Below are 27375 nucleotides of genomic sequence, written 5' to 3'. Positions count from 1 at the left end.
CCAAAATCACTACAGATGGTGACTGCAGCCATGAAATTAAAAGACGCTTACTCCTTGGAAGGAAAGTTATGACCAACCTAGATAGCATGTTCAAAAGCAGAGACATTACTTTGCCAACAAAGGTTCGTCTAGTCAAGGCTATGGTTTTTCCTGTGGTCATGTATGGATGTGAGAGTTGGACTGTGAAGAAGGCTGAGCACCGAAGAATTGATGCTTTTGAACTGTGGTGTTGGAGAAGACTCTTGAGAGTCCCTTGGAGTGCAAGGAGATCCAACCAGTCCATTGTGAAGGAGATCAGCCCTGAGATTTCTTTGGAAGGAATGATGCTAAAGCTGAAACTCCAGTACTTTGGCCACCTCATGGGAAGAGTTGACTCATTGGAAAAGACCCTGATGCTGGGAGGGATTGGGGGCAGGAGGAGAAGGGGATGACAGAGGATGAGATGGCTGGATGGCATCACCAACTCAATGGACATGAGTCTCAGCGAACTCCGGGAGTTGGTGATGGACTGGGAGGCCTGGCGTGCTGTGATTCATGGGGTCGCAAAGAGTCGGACACGACTGAGCAACTGATCTGATCTGATCTGATCTGTCTTATATCACTGAGGCCAAAATAAAATGTCAGACCAGAGTTAAAATATTTAGAACCAAGTTGGCAGTGTATAAATGCTCCATCCTTAGACAGAATCAGGACTTGAAGCCTTAGTTTGGCTGCCTGGGAACGATAATTTGCATTTGACTTAGGGTGGTATTTTGGAAGATATCTGGGTAGTGGCTAAAAAATCCTCAGATGACTATTTAAATTCCAAGAGAGAAGATTTAAATAAAAAATCAATGGTATAAAAATTCAAAAGCACTGAATATGGAAAAGGAGAAGTCATTTTAATGGCAGCAGAATAGTCCATGTTATTGATAAAACAAAATTTATTTAATCAGTATGTATTGTTATTATTGTTAGACAATAAAATTATTTTCAGTTATTCTGAACAAGGCTGAAATGAATATATTTCCCATAAGTACTATACACAATTATTTGGAACACATGGTTCTTCAGGATCATTTTAAATTGCCCTTATCAGCAGTCTATCTATGAGAAAGTACTGCCTTTTTCGTAAGCATGGGTTTTTAAGCAATGGGGCTTTTTTCCTTTTTTTTTAACACGTGCTGCTTACCTGGTAAAGAATCAATGTTAAGAGTAAATCAATGGTTATTCCCACCCCCTTCTTAGTTTCAGTCATGTGATGCTGAGTCTTCTCTCCTGAAGATAACAACATGAATGGAATGTTATCTTGGAGAAAGTCAGAACTCAAAATTCATGCTATTATGAGTCTGATTCCACAAAATCAAATATTTTCCACTTTCCCCCAAGACAAATACTTTACTGAATAAAAGTAGGATGTTATCATCACAATTTTTTCTTTTATGTGTGTATTTTAAAGATTGAATGAAAGAAAGTGTAGATTTCTGCCTCCCAGTCAAATTTTAATCCTGGAAGGAAGCATGAAGAAGGATGTATTATGCAAACTTTCCTTTCCACCAGCCTGGCCTTATATTGACTATTAAGCAGTGAGCAGCCGGACTCTACCTGTCAGTAAAAGAATGATCCTGCCATTGCTCAAAGCATTTCATAACTTCTGTTACTGAGTTTAAAGTATTAAACACTTCTATTTTTCCTATTAATTCTCTTTTTCTTCCCCTCTTTCTGCCTCCCTGTGCAGCTTGACCAAAAACACAAGATTGAACCTAGGCTTGTGCTAAAAACAAAGCTCTCCAAGCAGCAAGGCCATGAAGGACGCTGCCACCCTTCTTTTCTGGTCAGATTGAGAGGGAGTATTGGGGAGCCTTTTATGGTAAATGTCAGGGAGTAGACTGACTGATGTATTTCAATATGCGTGCTGCTTGCCTACTGGCAATGTTGACCACAAGTGTGTAGTTGGATGAATAGCAGAAATACAAATCAGCAAAAGTTGAATTGCCATATGCCCAGAGGACTGCCTCTATCCAGAACACTCTTTTATAGAAATATTTCATGGTGATCCTAAATGAAGTAGTAAAAACTGATTTGTAAACTTATTGTTTAAATTTATCTGTACAACTATAGATAATACAGTTTGTCTCCGAATAAAGTTGATTACTTTCCATATTTTTAGTTATTGTGTGGAAAAAAAATCAGAGAATTAGTAGCAGTTATTACTGGGATAATAAAAATAACTTTTGACTATCAAACTCTTGGTATAGTTATAACTGGTATTTTTAATATTTATTTGAAATCTTGTGATGATAGGGAGATCCAATCCAACAGGCTAGAGAAACACTGTAACCTTCCTGATGGTCCTGTTTGGACAAGAAGAAAGAAAAATATACTGTGCAGGGTATTGATTTGTTTCCTTTAATTTTCATAGCAGCTTTGTTATTGGGAAGATATAGATTTTCTTTTTAACTCACTGGATTCTCACAAAGAAATATTTATTACATTATTCTCTTTATGCTCTGAACACCAACTACAATGCTATCTGAATTATTATGACACATAGATTCTAATAGACTTGTAAATGGCTTTGAGACAGAGATCTAGAGGGACACTTTCTCCTTTATATTGTTTTTGACTATGAGATAGATAACAGAGATAGGATGTATATGTATTAAATTTAAATAGTGTACCTTGGCCAAACTTTCAAGTGCTTTTAAAAATAAATCCTTGATGACAAACATCTTTTTCCTCAAATACAAAGATGAGAAACTATAATAGTTCATTATAATATGATGTATCTCAACTTGGAAGATATGATCTGTATGCAATGAAAAAAGTCTGAATTATATTCACTCAGAGAAGAAATTCTCTCTAATTTAATAGCTTAAATTATGTCATATTTTAATTAAGTACCATCATGATTCTGACTACTATTACATTGCAAGGATAAGACTACGTTCCTTTCCTCTTCAATACTTCTGACAGATTTGGCTTAATTGCCTTCAAGAAGGAATTAATGGCATCTAGATTCTCAGGGAGAGAATGTTGACGTTTAGGTCTCCTGAAAGAGGGTTCAAATTACTCAGAGCCTGTTCTTCACACAATCACACTGATCTTATTTAAAATGGTTTCCCTTAACTGAAGTGACAAATTTAAAATGGTAATATTTTCACAGTGTGTGCATGCAATTCAGCAAACTTAATATGTGAGAAATACTGCATGATCAGAAAATTAATTCCTAGTGAGTAAATGCTAGTGGGAGTTTAAAAAAATATATGTGAATTTCTGTATTAGAACTGCACTACATAAAATTAAGTCATCGATTGATAGTTTTTTACATTTATTTATAATGCTTTAAAGCATAAAGATAAAGATATCAATATGTAGGAAAATACAGATGATGCTATTAGAACTGATGTTCAAATATAACTTCTCAGAAAAGTGGGAAGAGCTACGTGTAGCATTAATGAGTAAAAGCAGATGGGGAGTCAAAGATTACAACACAATTCTGATGATCTGACTTCAACATTAATGGTGCCTTCTGCAAATGTTTTCTTTCTGATGACATATATTGGTTCTGATCATTACTGCTAAGGCAAAGACTTGGAATGCACTTTGAAAACTGACAGTGTACATCTTTGGAAAAACTTCAGGATGTGAATAAAGTTGAAAAGAGCTAGTAACATTAATAATTTTACCTTCATTTTATTACTGGTTCAGCAAATAATTAGACTATCCTTCCCCCGCTCCCTTTTTTTTTGATAGGTAACATGTGGATTTGTTCAGATACAGAGAGAAGTGCACTCCACAGAGTGTGGGCCATCGCAGAAGGGGAGTATGGCCTTTTCCCTTATGTGCAAAGAGCAGGAGAACTATCCATAACTAATACGGAAGAGATTTGAAGAGAGGTAACATAATAAGCAGTACAGGACAGGGAGGTCTGGCATGCTGCAGTCCATGGGGCTGCAAAGGGTCTGACATGACTGGGCAACAGAACAATAACAGCAACAACATAATAAACAGGTGGGTAGCCTAAATTTTGATTTTTTATTTTTAGTTTTTCTTTTTTTTTTTTATTTGAGAAACTACATAAATATTAACACTGAGTGTAACTTCTCAAGACTCTGCCAGTCCAACTTGCTGGATACATGTCATTTGGTTGTCAAAGCTTCTAATATCAAATAATAACATAAGATTTTGACTGCTGGCAAAAACAGAAAGAACTAGATGGCACTATCAACTGCAATTAGAAAATGTTTTCAATTGCTAGTTATTTCAGGAGCCATCATCATGTCTATAACTGCCCTGGAATTTGGCTTAAAATGCCAGATATATATCTACACAAGCATGCAATGTCTACTAAGGACAACATTTTCTGGATTGTTATTATTCTTAGATAAATATAAAAGCAGAATGATGTGATGAGAGCATTATAATCTCTTTTCCAATCCCTATTTAATGTTAAGGATTTGTGTGATTTAAGATAAATTGTCTCAAAGCCTACTTCCAAATCTTTAAATGAGAGTATAAGAATAGAAGATCTCCAGAATTCTTTTTGCCTGTGACTAAGAAAATGTAAAGTCAGTCTCATAATGCCTCTATACTTTTCCCTCAGAAAATGTCTGAAATGCACTGTGAAAGAAGTAAAGGATTAAAAGGGGCAGTTAAATATTTTACTAGGTGTAGGATATAAAACAAAAGGGACACTGGAAGACTAACACTGTATTAATTTTACTTTTTAGAAACTTTCCCCCTAATCCTTCTGAATATAGCTAAATATATTTTCATTACAAGCACTGATCATGCTAAATCAATTCTAGAAAAAGAGCCCCAAAGAAATTTCAGGAGGAGAAAATTTCTATTTGCCTGAAAAAGTACTACACAATAATGTTATTGTCAGCTAAGCAAATATATTGGACAGACTTAGACAAAGAACTTTGCAAGTGATGGTTTTTTATTTTTATTTTTTAGAGTTTATGATCAAACTAATTTGAATGTATACAAACGCCTAACAAATAAAACATAAAATGTGTCAATGTTAACAGGGGCTCAGAATCACTTATTTTTCATTTAAAATTCCAAGAGGTAAGAGAAATCGTATCCACTTGAATTAAAGACATCCTTGGATGCCACAAACCTACGTTTGAATAATATTAAAACTACTCACAACTTAATTTATATGGCAATATATTTCATACTTTTTTTTTGGGGGGGGGCCATGTTTTTCTGGTAGGCATCACACACCAAAGAAAGATTTTTGAGAAGCTTGATAGTTTATAAATGATTTTTGAGGAGAAAAAAAACAGTTGGAAAAGAAGTTAACAGCTACGAGAAACTTGAAAACAAAATTAAATTTTAAAAAATGGGGTCGGATGCCACAGTTGTGTTTCCTTGAACAATCAAAATTTATGAAGCGAAGTAATCCTTAGCCAATAGACCTTGAAATGTCTTGGAGATAGAAGAACCTAAAGATCCAATATAAAAAATATTTTATTCATCTTCATTTCTCATTAGTAATTTAAATAGCTTAGAAATTCATTGATTCAAAATCTTCATTTTTTGATTGACTTCCCTCCAGGATAGAGTAACAGAAACCATATTTATCCTCCCCACTGAAACAGCCAAAGAACTTGACAAAAATATTGAAACAATGAATGGTATTGAGAACACTAGACGACATCAGGTAATGAAGAACAATGAACCCTGAGTGACAGAAGTCAAACGAGGTCTGCTCTATGACTGCCCTATACAGAATTTATAGATTATGAAGAAAGCAGAACAAAGGTAGAGCCTACTAGAAAATTTGGGTTGAAGAGAGAGACCTGAGAGTCCAAGGCAGCTAGAGTATGTAGGGTAGAAAACCAGCAAAGAAAGAACTGGAGAGAAAGAGACATCTGCAGACGAACCCCCTGAAGTTCTCAGCAAAGTCCTGATTGGGACTCGAATGAAAGAAACGTACATAAGGCTGGGAAAGGCCCAGAGGGATGCAGTTAAGGGAACAGTGTCCAGCTAACACACTTGGGAAAATCTCATAATTTACGGGGCATTGGATAGAGTACTCAGAAGAGAAACAATCAGGCTGCTAGCAAAGACTATTCTAATCTCACCTAACAAATCTTTAAAGCAAGAACAAAAATTACCAAAAATTTTCTGAGTATTAACAACTAAACTACATCCACAGGGCTTTCCCTGGTGGCTCAGTGTTTAAGAATCTGCCTGCCAATGCAGGGGACAAGGGTTCGATCCCTGATCCAGGAAGATCCCACATGCTGTGGAGCCACTAAGCTCCTGGGCCACAACTACTGAGACCGTTCGCCTGAAGCCTGTGCTCTGCAACAAGAGAAGCCACAGCAATGAGAAGCCCACACACTGCTTACTACTAGAGAATAGCCCCTGCTCTCTGCAATTAGGGAAAGCCCATGTACAGCAAAAAAAGACCCAGCAGAGCCAAAAATAAAGTAAATCTTGGAAGAAAAAAAAAGCTACATCCACAAATAAGCTCCAATATAAATACAAAAAAAAAAAAAAATCCATCACCTATCAAGGTAAAATTTACAATGTCTGACACCCAGTCAGACTACCAGACATGTAAGAAAGCAAGAAAATAATGACTTGTAAAGATGAGAAAACATCAATCAATCAAAACCAACCAAAAACTGGCACAGATGATATCATTAGCAGACATTAGTTATTATAACTGGACTTAATATGCTCAAAACATTAACTTAAGATATGAAAAGTATTTTGTAAAAAGACTCAAGCTGAACTTAAAGAGATGGAAACTATACTAGCTAAGATGAAAAATACTCTGAGTAGAGGTAAAAGTAGATTGCGTGCATGCTAAGTTGCAGTCCTGTGCAGGGACTGGAGCTTGCCAGGTTTCTCTGTTCATGGGATTCTCTAGGCAAGAATACTGGAGTGGGTCGCCATTTCCTTCTCCAGGGGATCTTCCCAACCCAGGGACTGAACCTAGGTCTCTTATGTCTCCTGCATTGGCAGGTGGGTTCTTTTACCACTAGCACTGCTTGGGAAACCCCTGAAAGTAGATTAGATATTGCAAAAGAAATGATTAGTGGCTGTGAAGACAATTAATTATGAATAGTGAAATAATTTTAGATAAGATGGTGGTTTCCTAATTTCCTTACATTTCTTAAGTGGGAACTGTCTGTAAGGACAAGTCATCTAGACTTGACCTGCTTTCCAGTTTGAGAATCACAGTTTTCAAATTCTGTGGGCACCAAATTTTCCTGGATCTTCTTCCTTGTAACTCTAAAAAATACTACTTAGGATCAAGCTGTTCTTCCACAGTTTATTGTTAATGATTGGTTTGTGTTCTATGTGGTTCCACTGTCTTTAATAACTGTTCACATATGTACACTTCTCCTTGGAAATATCAATCATTCCCATAGTTTTGGGCAACACATAAAGCCTAATGACTTACACACATGTTTGTCCTCAGAGTTTCAGAAAAATATATACAATAGCCCTCTGCACATCATTAAGAGGACATTCCACAGGCATGTTATATTAACATGTCCAGAACAGAAATAACCCTAATGATCCCAGAATTTATTCTCTTTTCCTCTCTTTGTTATTTAAGGTAATGGGTAAAATAACAGGCATTACTCAAGATTCTCTAGTTAGAAACTTCTTGGTCATTCATGGCTACTTCCCAAATTCCCAACATAAAAATGTTCTGCTAGTTTTTATACCCAAATATATCTTGAAATTATCCTCTTTTCTTTGTACTACTTCCCTGGTTTGTCCCTTCAATATCCCTTATGTGAATTTTACAAGTGTCCTAACTGGTTTGCTGACCCGATTTTACCTCCTTGAATCACCTTCCATACAACCACCTAAGTGATGCACCATCCCATCCCTTGAGTAAAATCTTCCATGACTCCCCAGTGCCTATGCTCTTGAGGTTCCTTAATGTCATCTCACATCAGTCTTTATTTTTGTATTCCAAATTCCAGATAAACATCTCCATGTTTCTCTGACAAATCCTGTGAGATATGACCTGCATGTTTTGTTTACTCTGAACTCTGCATCGATATTAATATTAGCCCCTTTTCTGAGTTGCAATCCCTCTCTCCAGATCAGGTTTCACCCCAAGCTACAGGCTCCTCTTGCTTCTCCTCCATACTCTTCTTGTTCATTATGTGTGCTCATAGAAACTTCTGCATATTTTACTACTGACATTATTACATTATGCAATGCATGTGTTTAGATATGTATTCCCACCAATCTGAAGTAAACAATCATTATTAAATCTTTATGCCTAGCAATGTGCCTGACATATGGTACTAGCTCAATAAGTACTGAGTTGTTGTCTGTGACAATAAATGACTGTCCTGAAGGTGTGGTGGTGTTGGTTTAGTCGCTTAGTCATCTCTGACCTTGCAACCCCATGGACTGTAGCCTGCCAGGTTCCTCTGTCCCTGGGATTTCCTAGGCAAGAATATTGGAGTGGGTTGCCACCCCAATATTTCTTTTTTCATGGGATCTTCCCAACCCAGGGGTTGAATCCAAGTCTCCTGCATTGTTGCCACATTATTTACCGCTGAGCCATCAGGGAAACCTATTTTGGAAGTACTTAATAAATATTGACTAAATTGATGTCTATAGCATCAAGGAATTACTCTGAAGGAAACATTAATATAACTATTCCCTTAAATGCTTACTGTATATATATTTGATTTAATAATTTTGTGTTAATTAGGGCAGTGATATATAAAGCAAAAATATGTCTTTTTAGAAAGATTTTTTTGATGCGTATAGAGGTATGCACATTTTAATATTAAGGTTACTTCTATCAGTAATGCTTTGGAGTTCCATCTTTACAAGTTTAATTTAGTTTAATAATATGCTGCCATATATTCCATTTTTACTATTTTATTATTTTTCATAGAAAAAAATTATTAGGATCTATTATTTGAGTTGCTTTTATGTGTTTTTAGATAATCAACTAGACTTACTCCATTATTCTTTACCAGAGTGAACAACTGAATGCATTTTTATCATCTTGGTAAGTTTTAGTAATGCAATTTCTAATCAAAATCATTACAGCTTTATAGATTAGGTTACCAAAAAAGAGTATTCCACCAATTAAAAATTAGCATAATTGATGCTGTCTGAATTTCCATACCCTTACTAAATGCCATAAAATGCAATTAAGAACTCCCCAGTATGAAAAAAAAACCTCAACCTGAGTATATAAAACACATATATTATATAAAGTTATTAAAATCAGTAAGCTACATTATTTTCTTCATTAAAACAGCTTCATGATAAATTGTTTCTAGCCGTGATGACTAGTATAAACACTAAAATATTTTTTATATATTTGCAACTAGTTCTTTCTCTTAATCCTATCTAAGCCTTTCTTTTCTACATAAAAACAAATAAAAGCAATTTGTTTAAAGTTCTCTGACATTGAAAATCAAAGTAATAAATTACTAAAATGACAAAAAGACACATTTTGTTAAAGCATACAAAATTCCATCAAGTAAAATTCAGATTGAGAATTGATTATCCAGCTTCTGTTATATAAGAATCTATGTTGTTTGTCTTCAAGGAACAAAATATACACATATGATTTTATAGAAATGGATAACATTTTCTCCAGGCAAGTCATTTGAATTCAGATAGACCATTATTCAAACATATTACTTGAGAAATGTTACTTAATAAAAGAAAAGGGCATTTTCCCTTTATACACTGCTTTTAGAATACAGGGAAACAATCATGTGATTTTTGTGATGCTTATATCAGAATTTTTACATACTATTTTTCTAATTTGCTCAAGTTCTGCCTTTAACATTATGCTCAGGTGCAACAATCTATCCATAGATGTGACTGTTCTTTTCTTACCTGAAATGAAGTAATTGGATATATATTAACATGTGCCTCATTCCATCGTTGTCCTTTGTTCCCACTTGAAGACCACAGTGGATTCTCTATGGTTGTCTGTCCTTTCAAACGTAGATAGACATTTAAAACACCTAAAAATAACAATGTAATTTTATTCTGTGTATTTATTTTGGCTTCATACTTGTTTCTCCTTAACTGAGCACTTGTAAACTTTTAAAAATGAAATTTCATGGACTACTCCAGTGTCTCCTCTTCTCTTCCTCTCTCATTTCCAATCTTCCTCTTAGGACACTTGGCATACATGGCGGGTCTCCAGAGATGATCACGTGCTAATCTATAGAACCTCTGAATGTTATCTTATATGGCAAAGAGACTTTGCAGATATGATTAAATTAAGAATTTTGAGATGGGAAGATTATTTCAAATAATCTCAGTGGGCCTTATGTTTAATCACATATATCTTTTTTTCTAAGATGGAGACTTGATACAGGAGAGAAGGTCATATGAATGAGAAGATGCAACACTGCTGGTTTTAAAAATGAATGAAGGAGCTACAAGCTGAATGCAAGCAGCCTTTGGAAGCTAGAGATGACAAAGAGACAGATTCTCCCCTAGAGCCTTCAGAAGACAGCAACCCTGCTGACTTCTTGATTTTAGCTCCATTATACGGCACCCCACTCCAGTACTCTTGCCTGGAAAACCCCATGGATGAAGGAGCCTGGTAGGCTGCAGTCCATGGGGTCGCTAAGAGTTGGACACGACTGAGCGACTTCACTTTCACTTTTCACTTTCACACAATGGAGAAGGAAATGGCAACCCACTCCAGTGTTCTTGCCTGGAGAATCCCAGGGACGGGGGAGCCTGGTGGGCTGCCGTCTATGGGGTCGCACAGAGTCAGACACGACTGAAGCGATTTAGCAGCAGCAGCAGCAGCATACTCATTTTAAATTTCTGTTCTGTAGAACTTTAAGATAACACATGTGGTTGTTTTAAGTCATGAAGTGTGTGGTAATTTTTGTACAGTGGCAACAGAAAACTAATACAGCATATAATCATGTACTGTCTATAATGGTCAAAGTTTATCGAATTTTTTTATCATCAATTAACATCAGTCTTAGTTCATTTTTAGTTTACTTTTCATCCAAATCTCTTTTTCCCTAAAAGAATTGTCTTAAGAGAAAATGAAAACAAGTTTGTCTTATGATTTGATGTATCTCAACAGTCTCATGTCTTGCACATAGTACTAACAGTAATGATGATAATAATAATACGATATGTTGAACACTTCAGGTAAGAATGAATCCTCTCAACAATTCTGTGAAGTACTTAATACTGTATCCTCATGTTATAGATAAGAAAACTTAGAGTGATTCAGTAATTTGCCTTATATCATACAGTAAGAAAATAGCAGAGGCAGAATTTGAACCCATTGAGTTTTAAAATCTGGTATTTTAATGCTAGGCAATCAGTATTTTAATAGATGCAATTTAAAAAGTCAGCTTTATTGAGGTATAATTTACATGCAATAAAATTCATTTTAAATGCACAAGTCAATAATATTTGATCAATATATATTATAGTAAGCATCAATTCAGCCAAGATAGAGGACATGGCAAGCCTCAGCATCCCTCACTATTTCCTGGAGTTTTCCCAAGTTCATGTCCATTGAGTTGGTGGTGCTATCCAGACATCTCATTCTCTGTCATCCCCTTCTTCTCCTGCCTTCAATCTTTCCCAGCATCAAGGTCTTTTCCAATGAGTCGGCTCTTCACATCAGATGGCCAAAGTATTGGAGCTTAAGCTTCAGCATCAGTCCTTCTAATGAATATTCAGAGCTGATTTCCTTTAGGATTGACTGGTTTGATCTCTTGCAGTCCAAGGGAATCTCAGGAGTCTTCTCATTGAAAGAATTGAAAGCATCAATTCTTCATTGTTCAGCCTTCTTTAAGGTCCAATTACCACATCCATACATGACTAGTGGAAAAACCATGGCTTTGACTATACAGACCTTTGCTGGCAAAGTGATATCCCTACTTTTTAATACACTGTCTAGGTTTGTCATAGCTTTTCTTCCAAGAAGAAAGTGTCTTTTACTTTCATGGCTGCAGTCACCATCTGTAGTGATTCTGGAGCCTAAGAAAATAAAGTCTGTCACTGTTTCCATTTTTCCCCCATCTATTTACCACGAAGTGATGGAACCCGATGCCATGATCTTAGTTTTTTGAATATTGAGTTTTAGGTCAGCTTTTCACTCTCTTCTTTCACCTTCATCAAGAGTCTCTTTACTCCTCTTCACTTTCTGCCATTAGGGTGATGTCATCTGCATATCTGAGGTGACTGATATTTCTCTTGGCAATCTTGATTCCAGGTTGCACTTCATCCAGCCTGGCTTTTTTCATGATATCCTCTGCATAGAAGTTAAACAAGCAGGGTGACATACACAGCCTTTAAGTACTCCTTTGCCAATTTGGAACCAGTCTGTTGTTCTGTGTCCAGTTCTAACACTTGCTTCTTGGCCTGCATACAAGTTTCTGAGGAGGCAGGTAAGGTGGTCTGGTATTCCCATCTCTAAGAATTTTCCAGTTTTTTGTGATCCATACAGTCAAAGGCTTTAACATAGTCAATGAAGCAGAAGTAGATGTTTTTCTAGAATTCCCTTGCTTTTTCAGTGATCCAATGGATGTTGGCAATTAGATCTCTGGTTCCTCTGCCTTTTCTAAATCCAGCTTGTATATCTGGAAGTTCTCAGTTCACATACTGTTGAAGGCTACCTTGAAGGATTTTCAGCACCACCTTGCTAGTGTGTGAGATGAGCACAGCTTATGTACAATTATATGTTATATAGTAATTTATCCTTCAGATTTTTAGATCAATTTTGCCTAATTATTTATTCATAAGACCACCTGTATTCGTATTATACACAAATGAATAAATACAAACACCTAATTTTTAAACAATAAAAAAATTGCATTCTTTATATCATAACTTTCACTTTCTAACTGGATGAGCTTGACGTGGTCTCTTAATCTCTCTGCCTTAATTTCCTCATCTAGTAAATGATGATGATGAGCGTAACTAGCATAAGTTTTCTGTGGAAACTGAAATTAGTTATAGTATATAAACCATAAATTGTCTCAAACATTATCTTCAGTATATTTTATCTATCGAGATATCAAATACTACCTCTTTATTTCTCTCTCAATGCAATAGATTACATCAGTATACATTTCTTAATGTTGAATTATGAGTATACTACAGGAATAACTTGGTAATAGACTACTATTTTCTTATTAGGTTTGATTCGATTTGCTAGTATTGTCTTTAGAAGTAATGCATCTATATTTATATATAATATTATCCACTTTTCTTTCTTGTTTTATCTTTCCATGTTGCATGTTCACTTTTTGCTTCAGACTCTATCATCTATCTTTTTCCATCAGTGTAACAAATAATCTCAGGCTTGTCCTTCATAGTACAGTACTGATTCATTTTCCACAATTTGGATTCTATCCTTCTGCTCCTAATATCATCTTGATCCAGCTGTATTATTTCTGATGTTGCAGTCTTTTCTGATCTTATCAAATTCCCCTTTATTTTGGTCCTGTATCTAATTCCTTCTTTTCTAATTCCATTCTAAACAGTGAATGATTCCACTGTTGTATCATTCTTATCTTTTTTTTGTTTGTTTCATACAGTTCATTTTACACTTTCTTGAAAATATAAATTGTAATTCTTCTTTGACAATTTGTGCTTATTTTACTGTGTACATGTTAGCCTCTTTTTATACTGTGGGATCAAGCCTGATTTTCTCTCTCTTTCTCTCTTTTTTCTCTTCTTCCTCTTTATTCTTCTTAAATAGTTCTAAGTAATCCTGTGGCATTTTCCCTAAAACCACTAATGGGGCTTCTTTTATATGCACAGCATGGGTGTGGATTGTTAGCTCCTCCTCTAAAATTTAAAGCTATAGGCCAGCTGCATGTGAGGTTTCACTACTATATAATGATTCAACAATCGAGAATAAATGGAAAAACATTTGTATCTTTGAGCCTTTTAAGAGTTGAACTTTCTGGGGTTTTTCCCCTATACTCGGTGAGCTATTGTAACAGGGAGTAGCTTTCTAAATTCATCTTCACTAGACACTCAGTGAGGCTCAGTTTTTCTTGCTGGCTGGTGGTGGTCCCTGTGTATCAGATATGCAATCTTATACCAGAAGGAAAAGTCACCACAGCACATATTTCTGTGTGGTGTAATTGCATTCTCTTTTTAAACATGAATCCACAATGGGAAGCGCTCCCAAGGAAATCGCGCCCAGATAAAAATAAACTGTGTTAAACATTAAAGTGATAATAATTTTTTGAACCTGTTGTCATTGGATGAACAAAGGGTTATGTAACAAATACCTTTTGAAAATTATGTAGTGAAATAGTCTGTGTGGGGATTAAATAGGAAAGGACTGCTTGTCAATTCCATGGCCTGCCTCTAGCTATAACAGTGATAACTGTGCTGAACTAAGATCATTTCTACTGATTTCTACTTAAACTGCATTGCTTTTCCAGAAAGGAAAGTATCAGTTATCTTACGTTAATTTTTTTTTTTGTATTTCTTAAATGTATCACCTTAGCTTTTTAACCCAGTAGAGGTCTTTCAATAGCTTGCATGTAAAAAAATGAAAGGTGCTCCCTCTAAGCTACCAATTCAGTTCAAGTTATTCCATACATTAAAAAATTACCACTGGATGCTTTAGTAAATGAAGTACTAATGTAAATAGATGGCAGTGAGTGAAATAACATTTTATACAAAGTCTTATTTCTCTTGGTAGCATGGCTTGCTATTTTGATTGCAGTGAGAGGAATCAATCCTAACACCAAACCAATACACAGAAATATCTCTTAAATGTTAATAAAATGATGATATCCTTTTTAGATCTATTCATTTTAATTAGGCTAACCAAGCACTGTTTACTCTATGTCTTTTATAATTTACTTACATAAATGCATACTTTTGAAATAATATACATATTAATAGATATGGCTTTCCACTACTATATCAATACTAATAATTATTATATCAATAGTGAATATATTTTATCTCAGAGAATATGCTTTACCTGTGATCATGTTTACTTTTTTATTAACATTTTATTTTTACCTATGTAATATAAACTCAAACTTGGATTATTTCTATTTATATTTATCAAATATGTACTATGTGAAAAGACTTTTCTTAGGTCTAAGAGGCCAGGTCTGAATTATCCTAGATTTTGAATTAATTTTTGAATAGATTTTATGGCTAGATTTTATTTAAAAGGAAGTATTACTTGTGTTTTAACAAAAAGACACTAGAAATATAATTGATTTAAATAAGTTCTTACAAATATATTATAATGTAAATGTCTATTCCATTATCCAAATCAATAAAAACAAATTATTGATTCACTAGTCTATTTTAGAGCTGATGACAAAAATACTATTAATAGACAAATGATAAAAGGGAATTCAGTACCAGAAGTTACTTAAATTTATGTCCAGATCATCTTGGTCAACAAAATGAGGACTTGAGAAACAGAATAAAGCTATTCAAGAGAAATTCGATTCAGCAAAGCTGATTCAGCCCATTATTATAGTATTATAGTAAGAAAATTCCAAAGTGAATATAATGGATTGTGTTAATACCCTTTAAAAGTAACTTTAAATCCTCAGAGGCAGTGTGTTTATGCTTTGGTAAGCACCAGATATCAATAGGTGTGAATTTAATCATCCCGAAGGATTTTCAAACATTATGTAGTGCATGAAACAAGTTTGAAGTTGGTAAGCAAAACTTAACTGTATTTTTCTTCTGGGTTTCCTATTTCTTATCTTTTGGTCACCAGTCTTTAAGAGTCAGGGGCCAGAGTTAGGACACATTTGTTTATCTCATGCTTGGGGATTACAGTCAGAAAGACTAAATGACCTAAATGCTGTATTATCTCATGAGCTGTGACCTGAGTTTTGGAGTTATTCCTGGTGCTATTCAATAACACAATTCTTATTTTAGTACTATTTCATATAAACTGCAGTATAAAATATAATTTACTTAAATATTATTTATAATTACTATTACCAAGTTCTCTTCCTTCATTAAGTCCTAAACATAAACTTGCTTCTAATTATTTTACTATAAGTATTTTTATATATTTTAGATAAATAATTTAAATATATGTCCTAAAATGGGCATACTCTTTTAGAATAGATATTTGAAATTACCAAATTCATATAATCTCTAGCTTGCTTTACTCCAAAGCCTAGGGAATCACTTGCATATAAATTATGTTTTCATTCTAATCAGTAATACAGACTCATTAATTTGAGCTTCAAGATGTGCTGAAATCATCTAGCTCCAGGCAAGAGCTGTGTCTATTGATAGGTAATTGGTAACATCATTTGTATTATACACACAGACAAAATGGGAAATTATAAAATCATTATTTTCTGCCTGAATAGAAACAGCTGCATCCCTTCATTATTATTTTTTAAATATATAATTGAAATGATATCTTAAATTTTAAAAGTCAGTACCATGCCTTCTTGTATCCAGTTGAACCTCTATATCAGTATCCAAAATTTTACTAAAATATAGCTTTCATAAGACTTTCTATTTCTCCAATATATGTCAGAGACCATTATAGATTTTGTCACTATTTGCTTCTAAAACAGAGCAGGACCCTATGGGGTCCTCCCAGGTACAAATCCTTTTCAAGTCTGCCATTTTTTATTTATAGGAACAAGGCTTCAGTGTCCTAGACCTTCTGGGTCTACCAAAGGGCAGATTCAAATAGTTGCTAATCAGAAAAGTGAAGAAAGGAAGAAGCAAAGGAGGAACAGTCAAGAAAACAGCAGTGCAATGATGGGGCAGGGTCCTGGGTACTCCTGAAGAAATATACATAACAATATCTTTGAATTCTTCTGCAGGAACAAAGACCACCACCCGAGGGGAGAATGCTAACACCAGGCTGAACACAAGATTCCTGGAGCATCACCTCATTACCTTACCACCAACCAATCAAAAGAAAGTCTCACACCCTGCAGTCCTCACCCCAAATTTTACCTATAAAACACTTCCTTGACAACCTTCAGAGAGTTTGGGCTTTTTAGCTTGCACTGTGCTTTCTCCTTGTCTGTTCTGCAATAAACTTTTCTCTGCTACAAACTGATATGTGGATTTGTTTGGCCTCCTTCTCTGTAAGGGCACATTAACTTGCTTGTATTCAGCAACACATCTCTTAGAGAATGGCTTACATTTCCTTTCTTCCTTATCTTAACTTTGCTATTCTAGATGTTCTCTCCCTTGTTCATCCATGGCATGGGCTTGTCATGCGTTTTTGCTGTATATTACATTTTGACTTTTATTTTATTCAGCAATTTGTTATCCCAAATAAATAACAGACTATTTGATGGATAGTTCTATCATCCTTTAAATTTCTCTAAACTAGGCACAAAGAATGTTGAACTCATCCTACTGACTAGAAATGAGTGAATCTAAGACCTAATGAGACCACAAAGGGCCCTGTAGGGCTCCAGGGCACAAAGTATTTCTGTGTCCCCCCATTTCTTTGATTACAGAAAACAGCCTTCATTCAGCCTCCATGTCCTTCCCTGAATTCCAGTGGACAGACTCAAGCTGTTGTTAATCAGGGAAGGGAGGGGATGTGAGACCAAGGAGAAATAAGCAGTGAAGAGTAGCCTTGAGGTAAGGTCCTGATTCCCCATCAAGGGATACACATAAAGATATCTTTGAGCTAATTCCAGATATGGAAACCCTTCCAGGTAAGAGAAATGAACAATTACAAGCATGTAGATCCCAGACCAGTTAGACCCGAAGGTTGATGATACTGATTCCTACTTACGTCACCACAAACCCATCAGAAGAACGTTGTTGTTGTTCAGCCACTAAGCTATGTCTGACTCTGCAACCCTATGGACTGCAGCATTCAAGACTCCTCTGTTCTTCACTATCTCCTGGAGTTTGCTCAAACTCATGTTCACTGAGTCGGTGATACTATCTAACCATCTCATCCTCTGCTGCCCCCTCCTCCTTTTGCCTTCAGTCTTTCCCAGCATCAGAAGAATGCCCATGGACTAACTGAGGCAGGAAGTAAATGCTCTCCACCCCCAGGATAAGGTGATAGAAAATTTATTCCCTATAGACCCAAAGTCGAAGATGAGAATGGCAGGGAAACTAAGAAAGGAGACTGGGCCCTTCCCAACCACATATTTCAAAGTCGTGAGACCTCTTCAATTACACATAAACAGAAAGTCTCCTTGGAGGTCATCAAAAGGGGAGAAATGCTAACTGATGTTAGTCTACCCACATGTCTCTTCAGTAGAATCCATCTTGGTTAAGAGATTCAAGTGCACACATGTGAAGATCCTGAGATATAACCAAACATGGTTCAGGTAAATCAAAACCAGAAAAAACACCCCATAGAAGGAATTGAAACTGAGGTAGGAAGTAGATGAGCCCCACCAGGGTAAAGTGATAGGAGATTCATTCCCTATTGATTGAAACTCCAAGATGAGAATAGCAGGACAGTTAAGGGAGGAGGCTGAGTCCTGCCCAGGCCACATATTTCTTGTTCTCAAAGTCAGGAGACCTCCCTGACCGCATATGTGTGACAGCCTATTGGGCTGGCCACTACCCAGAAGCCCAAATTATAAACTTTGTAGTTGCTCAGGCACAAGAAATAAACTCCAAAATAGGGAGAATTATCTTAGGACATAAACTCTATAGACAAGGGATCACTCCAAGTCCTGGCAACTGGTCTACTCTCATTCAGAAGCCCTTTTCTGGCCATTCTGGGTTGGGTGCCCTGCACAGGGTATCATGGGAGCCAGATACATTGTCAGAAATCAATGGGAGAGGAGAGGATACTTGAAACCTCATTGGGATCCAAGGGAATTTAGGGAATGCTCAGAATCCCTTCAGGTTAAAACCTCCTGGTAAATGTTTCCAGGATGATGTATTTCATTCTAGGAGCACTCTCTTGTTCTTGGTTGCAAGTTACTCATCACGGGAGGATCCCTCTCCAAGCCAGAAGAAACATCTCTGGAGTGTTTCTTTAAGAATTGGAAATTCTTAAAGAGTTAAAAAAAGAGGAACTTAAATTGTACTGTAGCAATGCCTGGCCTTTGTGTAAGTTGAGGAATGGAGAAAAATGGCCTGAAAATGAGTCTCTAAATTATAAAACCATTCTGCAATTGGATCTTTATTGCTGCAGGATGGTAAAGTGGAGTGAGATTCCCTACATTCAGGACTTCATGGACCTTTACCAAAATATTGCTCTACACAGCTCCTGTAATTTAAAACCTGGAAAACCAGAAAACTCTCCCGACATTTTAGATGATCTTTTTCTAAGCTCTTCCATCTCTCCAGGGAGGAAACCTAGCTCTTCCTGTTCCTGACAATATCCCTACATCTCTGGAGCTATCTACTTCTCCCAGTCCCTCCCTCCAATCCCAAACTCCACCTCCCTATGTCCTTCCATACCATCTGTTACCCCAAGAAACAGAAGTTAGTCCTGCTGGGGTAAGTTACAGTGGAGCTTCCTGTCACCCAGGATCAGGGAAATTATGCCCTCTTAAGGAAGTGACAAATGGCAAAGAGACAATTAGAGTACATGTGACCTTTACTTTAACTGACTTAGCTCAATACAAACAGAAACTGGGTCAATTTTTGAAGACGCTAGTAAGTTTACTGAAGGGTTTCATGCCCTCACCCTGGTCTATGATTTAACTTGGAAGATGTTCAAGTAGCTCTGTCTACCTGCTGTACCCCTGAGGAAAACAGATAATCTGGACAGCAGCTAGAGGCATGCTGATCAGCTTGCCAGAGTCCAATCTGAACATTATGCTTTGAGTGGAGATGTAGTCCTGAATCAGGAACACTTTTGGAATCATAATTCTTGGGAGGGAACAGAAGCCAAGAAGCACACGATCCAATGTATATTAGAAGGCATGAGAAAGTGTATCAAAAAGTGAGTTAACTATGAAAGGGTTGAAGGAGTGACCTAAGGGGGGAAAAAATCCAGCCCTCTTTCATGGGTGGCTTGTAGAAGCATTTAGATATTATACCAATATATTGCATGCAGACTCCCCCCATTTCCAAAGGTCATTCTCTGCTGGGACAGCATTTTATTAGCCAGTTTGCCACTCATATTGGATGGAAACTCCCAAAGTTACAATTTGGCCCACAAACACCCATGCCCCAGCTTTTAGATGTGACCTTTGGGGTATTTAATAATGGAGACCAAGATCAGGAGAAAGAGAGAACCCAACAAGAGAAAAGACAGGCTAGCGTTCATGCACAACTGATAACCGTTGCTGTCAGCCATGCCTTGCAACCTCAGGACAGCCCAAGAGGGCCGATGAAGTCCACCTATCCATCTGGAGTTAAGAGCAACAAGGGGGGATGCTGTTACTACAAATTCACGTCAACCAGCCCCAGGGCCTGAGATTGCCAGAAAGAGTCCCCTGGGCCATGCCCAACCTGCAGAACAAACAGGTCATTGGAAGAGGGACTGTCCTCAGTCTGGAAGGAGAAGTGGGGTGCCCACTCCAGAGATGGCCATGCTGAATGACTGAGGTGGCCTGGGGATTCTGGTGGCTCCTCCCAATCAGATGCCTATTTTGATGGAAGAGCCCCAGGGAGCCCTTGACATGGCAGCTAAGAAAGTCAATTTCTTAATTGATTCAGGAGCTACTTACTCTGTGTTAATTTTTCACACTGGGTCTCTCTCCTCTAAAAGCTGCACTGTGACTGCTGTCAATGGAAAGTCTTACACTCATTACTTCGCTGGACCTCTCACTTGCCAATTTTAGCAGCAGTTGATTTCAGATGCCTTTCCAGTTGTGCCTCAGTGTCCTACCCCTCTCCTTGGGAGGGACCTTCTGAGTACCCCCTGAACCATACTCAGGTTAGGAGGCCCCAGGCAGCCCCTTATTTTGACTCTGACTGAGCCAGACCAGGGCTTCCTGGGTGGCTCACTGGTAAAGAAGCCTCCTGCCAATGCAGGAGCTGCAGGAGACCCAGGTTCAATCCCTGGGTAAGGAAGATCTCCTGGAGAAGGCAATGACAACCCACTCCAGCAACCTTGCCTGGAAAATCTCATGGACAGAGGAGCCTGGTAGGCTACAGTCCAGGGGGCTGCAGAGTCAGCCATGACAGGAACTGAGCATGCATGCAGAAACTGCCTATCCTAACAAGAGACAATATCCTAAAAAGTCGAAAGCGAAGAAGGGTTTACAACACTTTGTAGATAAATTCTGAAGGCCTCTTGGTGTCCTGCCGGTCTCCATACAATGCTCCTATTCCAGTTGTTAAGCCAAATGGGGTCTATAGAATGGTATAAGACCTTAGAGCAGTAAACAACGCAGTAGTCCCTATGCATTCCCTTGTGGCCAATCCTTATAGTATGTTAGCCCAAATCCCTGAGAATGTTAAAACAGTTCACTGTACTCGATCTCAAGGATGCCTCCTTTTGTATCCCAGTTCATTCCTCGTCAAAACATCGTTTGTCCTCGAGTGGACTAATACTGACTCAGGCCAAATGCAACAATACACCCGGACAGTATTGCCTCAGGGGGTTGGGGACAGCCCACACCTGTTCACTCAGGCCCTAGGAAAGGAACTAAGGGAAATAAACCAAAAAAGAGGTGCTCTTCTACAGTACACAGAAGATATATTAATATCTAGTCTCTCCATGGAGTCCTCAGATCAAAATACCATCGAAGGCCTTAATTTCCTTGGGGCCCAGGGTTACAGAGTCTCTCAGAAAGAGGCACACGTTTCAAAGCAACAAGTTAAATATCTGGGATATATTTTAAACCCCATAATAGACAGTTATCTCCAAAGAGAAAACAAGCTATATTAGGCCTAAGCTGTTTCAAAGACAAAGAAACATCTCTGTACCTTTTGGAGCATGGCAGGATTTTATAGAATTTGGATTCCAGGATTTGGGCTAATGGCTAAGCTCCTGCATGAAGCCACTAAAGGCCCAGACACAGAAGTGTTACTTTGAAACAGGGAACAGGAACAGACTTTTAATGATATCAAGCAAGCTCTCAACAGAGTCCCTGTTTTGGGTCTCCCCAATTTGAGAAAGGCATTCACCTTGTATGTCACTGAAAAGCAAAGGACAGTTTTGGGGGGTACTTATACAGAAGCTAGGGGAAGCTCCTCAGTCTATAGGATACTTTTCCAAGCAACTAGATAGACTCCCTGCCCCTAGGTTGGCCTGCCTGCTTCCAGGTGGTAGCTGCCACATATTTATTGGTGGAAGAAGTGAATAAGCTTACCTTTGAACAGCTGCTGAAAATCCAAACTCCTCATCAAGTGCAAGGGGTCTTAGTGATAAAAGGCTACCATGGGCTAACTGGAGGTCACCTTATCAAGTACCAGGCTCTGCTCCTTGACTTTCCAGAGCTAACCCTCAAAATTTGCCACACTCTTAACCCAGCTACCTTAATGCCTGCCAAAAGCTCAGAGCTAACATATTCTTGCCTCAAAACCCTTGACCACGTTTATGCCTGTAGGTCTGACCTAACAGTCCAGGCCGTAGAAAACCAACAGTTCGCTGATGGCAGTAGTTTTGTTAGAGATGGAGTCAGGAGGGCAGGGTACACTATCGTGAGCACTCATAGTGTCACAAAAGCAAAACCTTTGCCACCAATCACCTTGGCACATAAGGCTGAACTGATAGATCTAACCCAAGTCTTAACCCTAGGGGAAGGATACATCAGATCAGATCAGATCAGATCAGTCGCTCAGTTGTGTCTGACTCTTTGTGACCCCATGAATCGCAGCACGCCAGGCCTCCTTGTCCATCACCAACTCCCAGAGTTCACTTAAACTCACATCCATCGAGTTGGTGATGCCATCCAGCCATCTCATCCTCTGTCGTCCCCTTCTCCTCCTGCCCCCAATCCCTCCCAGCATCAGAGTCTTTTCCAATGAGTCAAGTCTTCGCATGAGGTGGCCAAAGTACTGGAGTTTCAGCTTTAGCATCATTCCTTCCAAAGAAATCCCAGGGCTGATCTCCTTCAGAATGGACTGGTTGGATCCAGTCCAAGGGACTCTCAAGAGTCTTCTCCAACACCACACTTCAAAAGCATCAATTCTTTGGCGCTCAGCCTTCTTCACAGTCCAACTCTCACATCCATACATAAGCACAGGAAAAACCATAGCCTTGACTAGACGAACCTTTGATACATACACAGACTCAAAATAGCCTTCCTTGTTTTATGTACCCACATAGCTCTCTGGAAAGAGAGAGCACTTCTAAATGCAAGAAACATCCCTATAAAATATGAGACTGAGATCTTACATCTCACAGAAAGAATCCAAAAACTGAAACAGGTAGTAGTCATCCACAGCCACAGGCACTGAAGGGGAAATTCTCAAAGTTCCCAAGGAAACCACAGGGCAGATGGGGAAGTGAAGGAAGCAGCCCTGATGCCCACAGCCAAAATGGCTCTAGTCGCATCTCTTAGCCCTTCTAACATTATACTCGGGTACTTGACTTCCAAAGAGAACTGGGAAACAGATAGAGGGGGACTGAGGGAACAGATGACTGGTGGCACATAGATCAGAAATTGCTCATAAGTCTTTCTGACCAATGGAAAATTATTAAAGGACTATAGAATTCTATCTGGGGAGAAATGCAATGTTTATGATTGTTTTCCTACTTTTTATTACTTTTTACAGGGAAAGAGTTACTAGAGACAATTAAAAGAGTCACTTAAGTCTGTGCCCTATGTATCACCCATAATCTAGGAGGCAATGTCAAGCCTCCTCTGCTTGTTAGCCATGATGAGGGACTAACCCAGGAGAGAACCGGCAAATAGATTCCACTCAGATGCCCTCCTTCCAGGGATTCACATAATTACTAGTCTTAAAAGACGTTTTTACTGGATGAATAGAGGCCTTCCCTACTAGAACAGACAAGGCAAGTCGAGTAGATTTCAGTTGCCCTGCCACCTTCAGAGTGACAATGGACCTTCATTTGTAGCAAAGATCACACAACAGCTTTAGCAGGCTTTAGGAATTAAATTTACCACCTCCATTTGTCCCAGAGACCTCAGTCCTCAAGAAAAGATGAACAGACTAATCATACTCTATAAAGAAAACCTCGGGCAAACTCTGTCTGAAAATATCAGTCATGCTATCGCCTGCTGCCAATAGCCCTCTTAAAGGTCAGGGCAGCTCCTAAAACATCCACTATATTGAGTCATTGTGAAATGATATAAGGAATGGAAGACATTCCTTACTCTGAACATGCTAACTGACCCAGAATCCCCGGCTCATCTTAAATATGTTATAAACCAAGGCCCAATCCGGAAGGCTCTACAAGCATATGGCAACAGAGTGCAGCCCTCTTCAGACGACAGTCCCAGGTTTTGTTGTTTGTTGTTGTTCAGTCCCAAAATCTTGTCTGACCTTTGTGAGCCCCATGGCCTATACCCCCAGGCTCCCCTGTCCCTGGGATTCTCCAGGCAAGAATACTGGAGTGGGTTGCCATTTCCTTCTCCAAGGGATCTTCCTGATCCAGAGATCAAACCTGTGTCTCTTGCATCAGCAGGCAGATTCTTTACACCGAGTCACCTGGGAAGCCAGCTTTCCTATACCTATTTCCCCTATCTACAGGTTGTGAACCAAAACTCCAAGACAAGAACTCAGTACAAATAAGAGAGGAGGCTAGGTCCTTCTCAGACCACATATATGTCATTCTCGAAATCAAGAGACTTCCCTAAATACAGAAGCACAGAAAGACCCCTTGGAGGTCAAAAGGGAAAAGATGCTACTGATGGCAGGCTACCCATAGGCCTCTTCAGTAGGATCCATCTTGGCGAAAAGATGCGTGTACACACATGGGTGGATCCTGAGATACACCAAATATGAACTCTGAAGCAGGCAAATCAAAGAGACTGGCTAAAAAAAAAAAAAGTGATATACAACAAAAGAATTCAAACCACCATAAGGGTGTGACTCAGGGATTCTCTAAGCCTGCCTGTGTGTCTATCCACATACGTACAGTATTCTTTTCCTCCTAATAAATACTTTACATGCTTTACTACTTTCTGTCTTCATGGGAATTATTTTCTGCAAAGCCAAGGGTCAGGGTCTTGTTACTGACCACTGGTCTGGTGGCTAGGATTCAGTGCTTTCACTGTACAACCTGGCCTCAATCTCTGGCTGGAGAGCTGAATCCCCTCTTTAAGCTGATGCAGGTAGAGGCCATCAAAGATCATGATTATGCCTTCTTTGAATAATTACTATAAAACTTCTCAATATCTTCCCCAAGTTGGGACACATAGTTTTGAGGGCATTAGCTTACTGCGGCTCCCTTTGCCTGGCAAAGTAATAAAGCTATCTTTTTATGAATAAATGAGTGTTTAGTTGCTTAGTCCTATCCAAATCTTTGTGACTCCATGGACTGTAACCCACTAGACTCCTCTGTCCATGGAATTCTCCAGGCAAGAATACTGGAATGGGTTACCATTTCCTTTTCCAGGGGATCTTCCCCACCCAGGAAGCTCCTCGGATCTCCTCAATTGCAGGGATTTATTTTTTTATTTTTATTTTTTTTACCATCTGAGCTACCAGGGAAGCCTTATCATTTTCTACTTCACCCAAAACTCTTGTCTCTAAGACTCATTAGGCACCAATGTACAGAGAAGCTGAGCTTTCAGCATCACTAAGGATACAAATACTCATCACAATAAATTTATATTTTCAGTTAAATTAGTTTCAAAAAGTATACCGGATGAGAAACAAAAGCTTTCAACTTATTTGCTTACCATTAATTCAATTGATGAAATAATACTGTTTATTAATTACACTGAAAATGAGATGTATATTTGAAACATCAGACTTTCTCAGTCACATTGTTAATTTTGTTTAAACATCCTACTACAATACCTTGACCATCCTCAAGTAAAAGAAATGCAAAAAGGCAAAATGGTTGTCTGACTACGCCTTACAAATAGCTGAGAAAAGAAGAGAAGCTAAAGGCAAAGGATATAAGGAAAGATAGAGGATCTGAATGCAGAGTTTCAAAGAATAGCAAGGAGAGATAAGACAGCCTTCCTCTGTGATCAGTGCAAAGAAATAGAGGAAAACAATAGAATGGGAAAGACTAGAGATCTCTTCAAGAAAATTAGAGATACCAAGGGAACATTTCATGCAAAGATGTGTTCAGTAAAGGACAGAAATGGTATGGACCTAACCGAAGCAGAAGATATTAAGAAAAGGTAGCAAGAATACACAGAAGAACTGTACAAAGAAGATCTTCATGATCCAGATAATCATGATGGTGTGATCACTCACTTAGAGCCAGACATCCTGGAATATGAAGTCAAGCTGGCCTTAGGAAGCATCACTACAAACAAAGCTAGTGGAGGTGATAGAATTCCAGTAAAGCTTTTTCAAATCCTAAAAGATGATGCTGTGAAAGTGTTGCATTCAATATGCCAGCAAATCTGGAAAACTCAGCAGTGGCCACAGGACTGGAAAAGGTCAGTTTTCATTCCAAAGAAATCAATCCCAAAGAAAGGCAATGCCAAAGAATGCTCAAACTACCACACAATTGCACTCATCTCACACGCTAGTATAGTAGTGCTCAAAATTCTCCAAGCCAGGCTTCAACAGTATGTGAACTGTGAACTTACAGATGTTCAGGCTGGATTTAGAAAAGGCAGAGGAACCAGAACTCAAATTGCAATATCTGCAGGGTCATCGAAAAAGCAAGAGAGTTCCAGAAAAACATCTATTTCTGCTTTATTGACTATGCCAAAGCCTTTGACTGTGTGGATCACAATAAACTGTGGAAAATTCTTAAAGAGACGAGAATATCAGACCACCTGACCTGCCTCCTGAGAAATCTGTATGCAGGTCAAGAAGCAACAGCTAGAACTGGACATGGAACAACAGACTGGTTCCAAATTGGGAAAGGAGTACGTCAAGGCTGTATATTGTCACCCTGCTTATTTAACTTATATGCAGAATACAGCATGCAAAATGCCGGGCTGGATGAAGCAGAAGCTGGAATCAAGACTTCCAGAAGAAATATCAATAACCTGAGAATTGGAGATGACACCACCCTTATGGCAGAGAGCGAAGAAAAACTAAAGAGCCTCTTGATGAAAGTGAAAGAGGAGAGTGAAAAATTTGGCTTAAAACTCATCATTCAGAAAACTAAGATCATGGCATCTGGTCCCACTACTTCATGGCAGATAGATGGGAAAAAATGGAAACAGTGAAAGACTTTATTTTGGGGGCTTCAAAATCACTGCAGATGATGACTGTAGCCATGACATTAAAAGACGCTTGCTCCTTGGAAGAAAAGATATGACCAAACTAGACAGTGTATTGAAAAGCAGAGACATTACTTTGCCAACCAAGGTCCATCTAGTCAAAGCTATGGTTTTTCCAGTAGTCATGCATGGATGTGAGAATTGGACTATAAAGAAAGCTGAGCACCAATGAAATGATGCTGTTGAA

At 38.1% G+C, this 27375-nt stretch overlaps 1 protein-coding gene across 1 annotated transcript in view; it reads right to left on the bottom strand.

Annotated features, from left to right (window-relative positions):
- The window catches only part of MDGA2 (MAM domain containing glycosylphosphatidylinositol anchor 2), a 915505-nt gene that overhangs the window by 5943 nt on the left and 882187 nt on the right, over positions 1–27375 (bottom strand). Inside the window, exon 15 of the mRNA XM_070378526.1 lies at positions 9844–9974. Within this exon, the coding sequence (XP_070234627.1) occupies positions 9844–9974 (131 nt within the window). The remainder of the gene's footprint in view (positions 1–9843; positions 9975–27375) is intronic.

The sequence above is a fragment of the Bos mutus genome, chromosome 10, assembly GCF_027580195.1.
Source record: "Bos mutus isolate GX-2022 chromosome 10, NWIPB_WYAK_1.1, whole genome shotgun sequence".
Lineage (NCBI taxonomy): Eukaryota > Metazoa > Chordata > Mammalia > Artiodactyla > Bovidae > Bos > Bos mutus.
The sequence above is the reverse complement of the archived record's forward strand: the minus strand, read 5'-3'. Positions and strand labels throughout refer to the sequence as shown.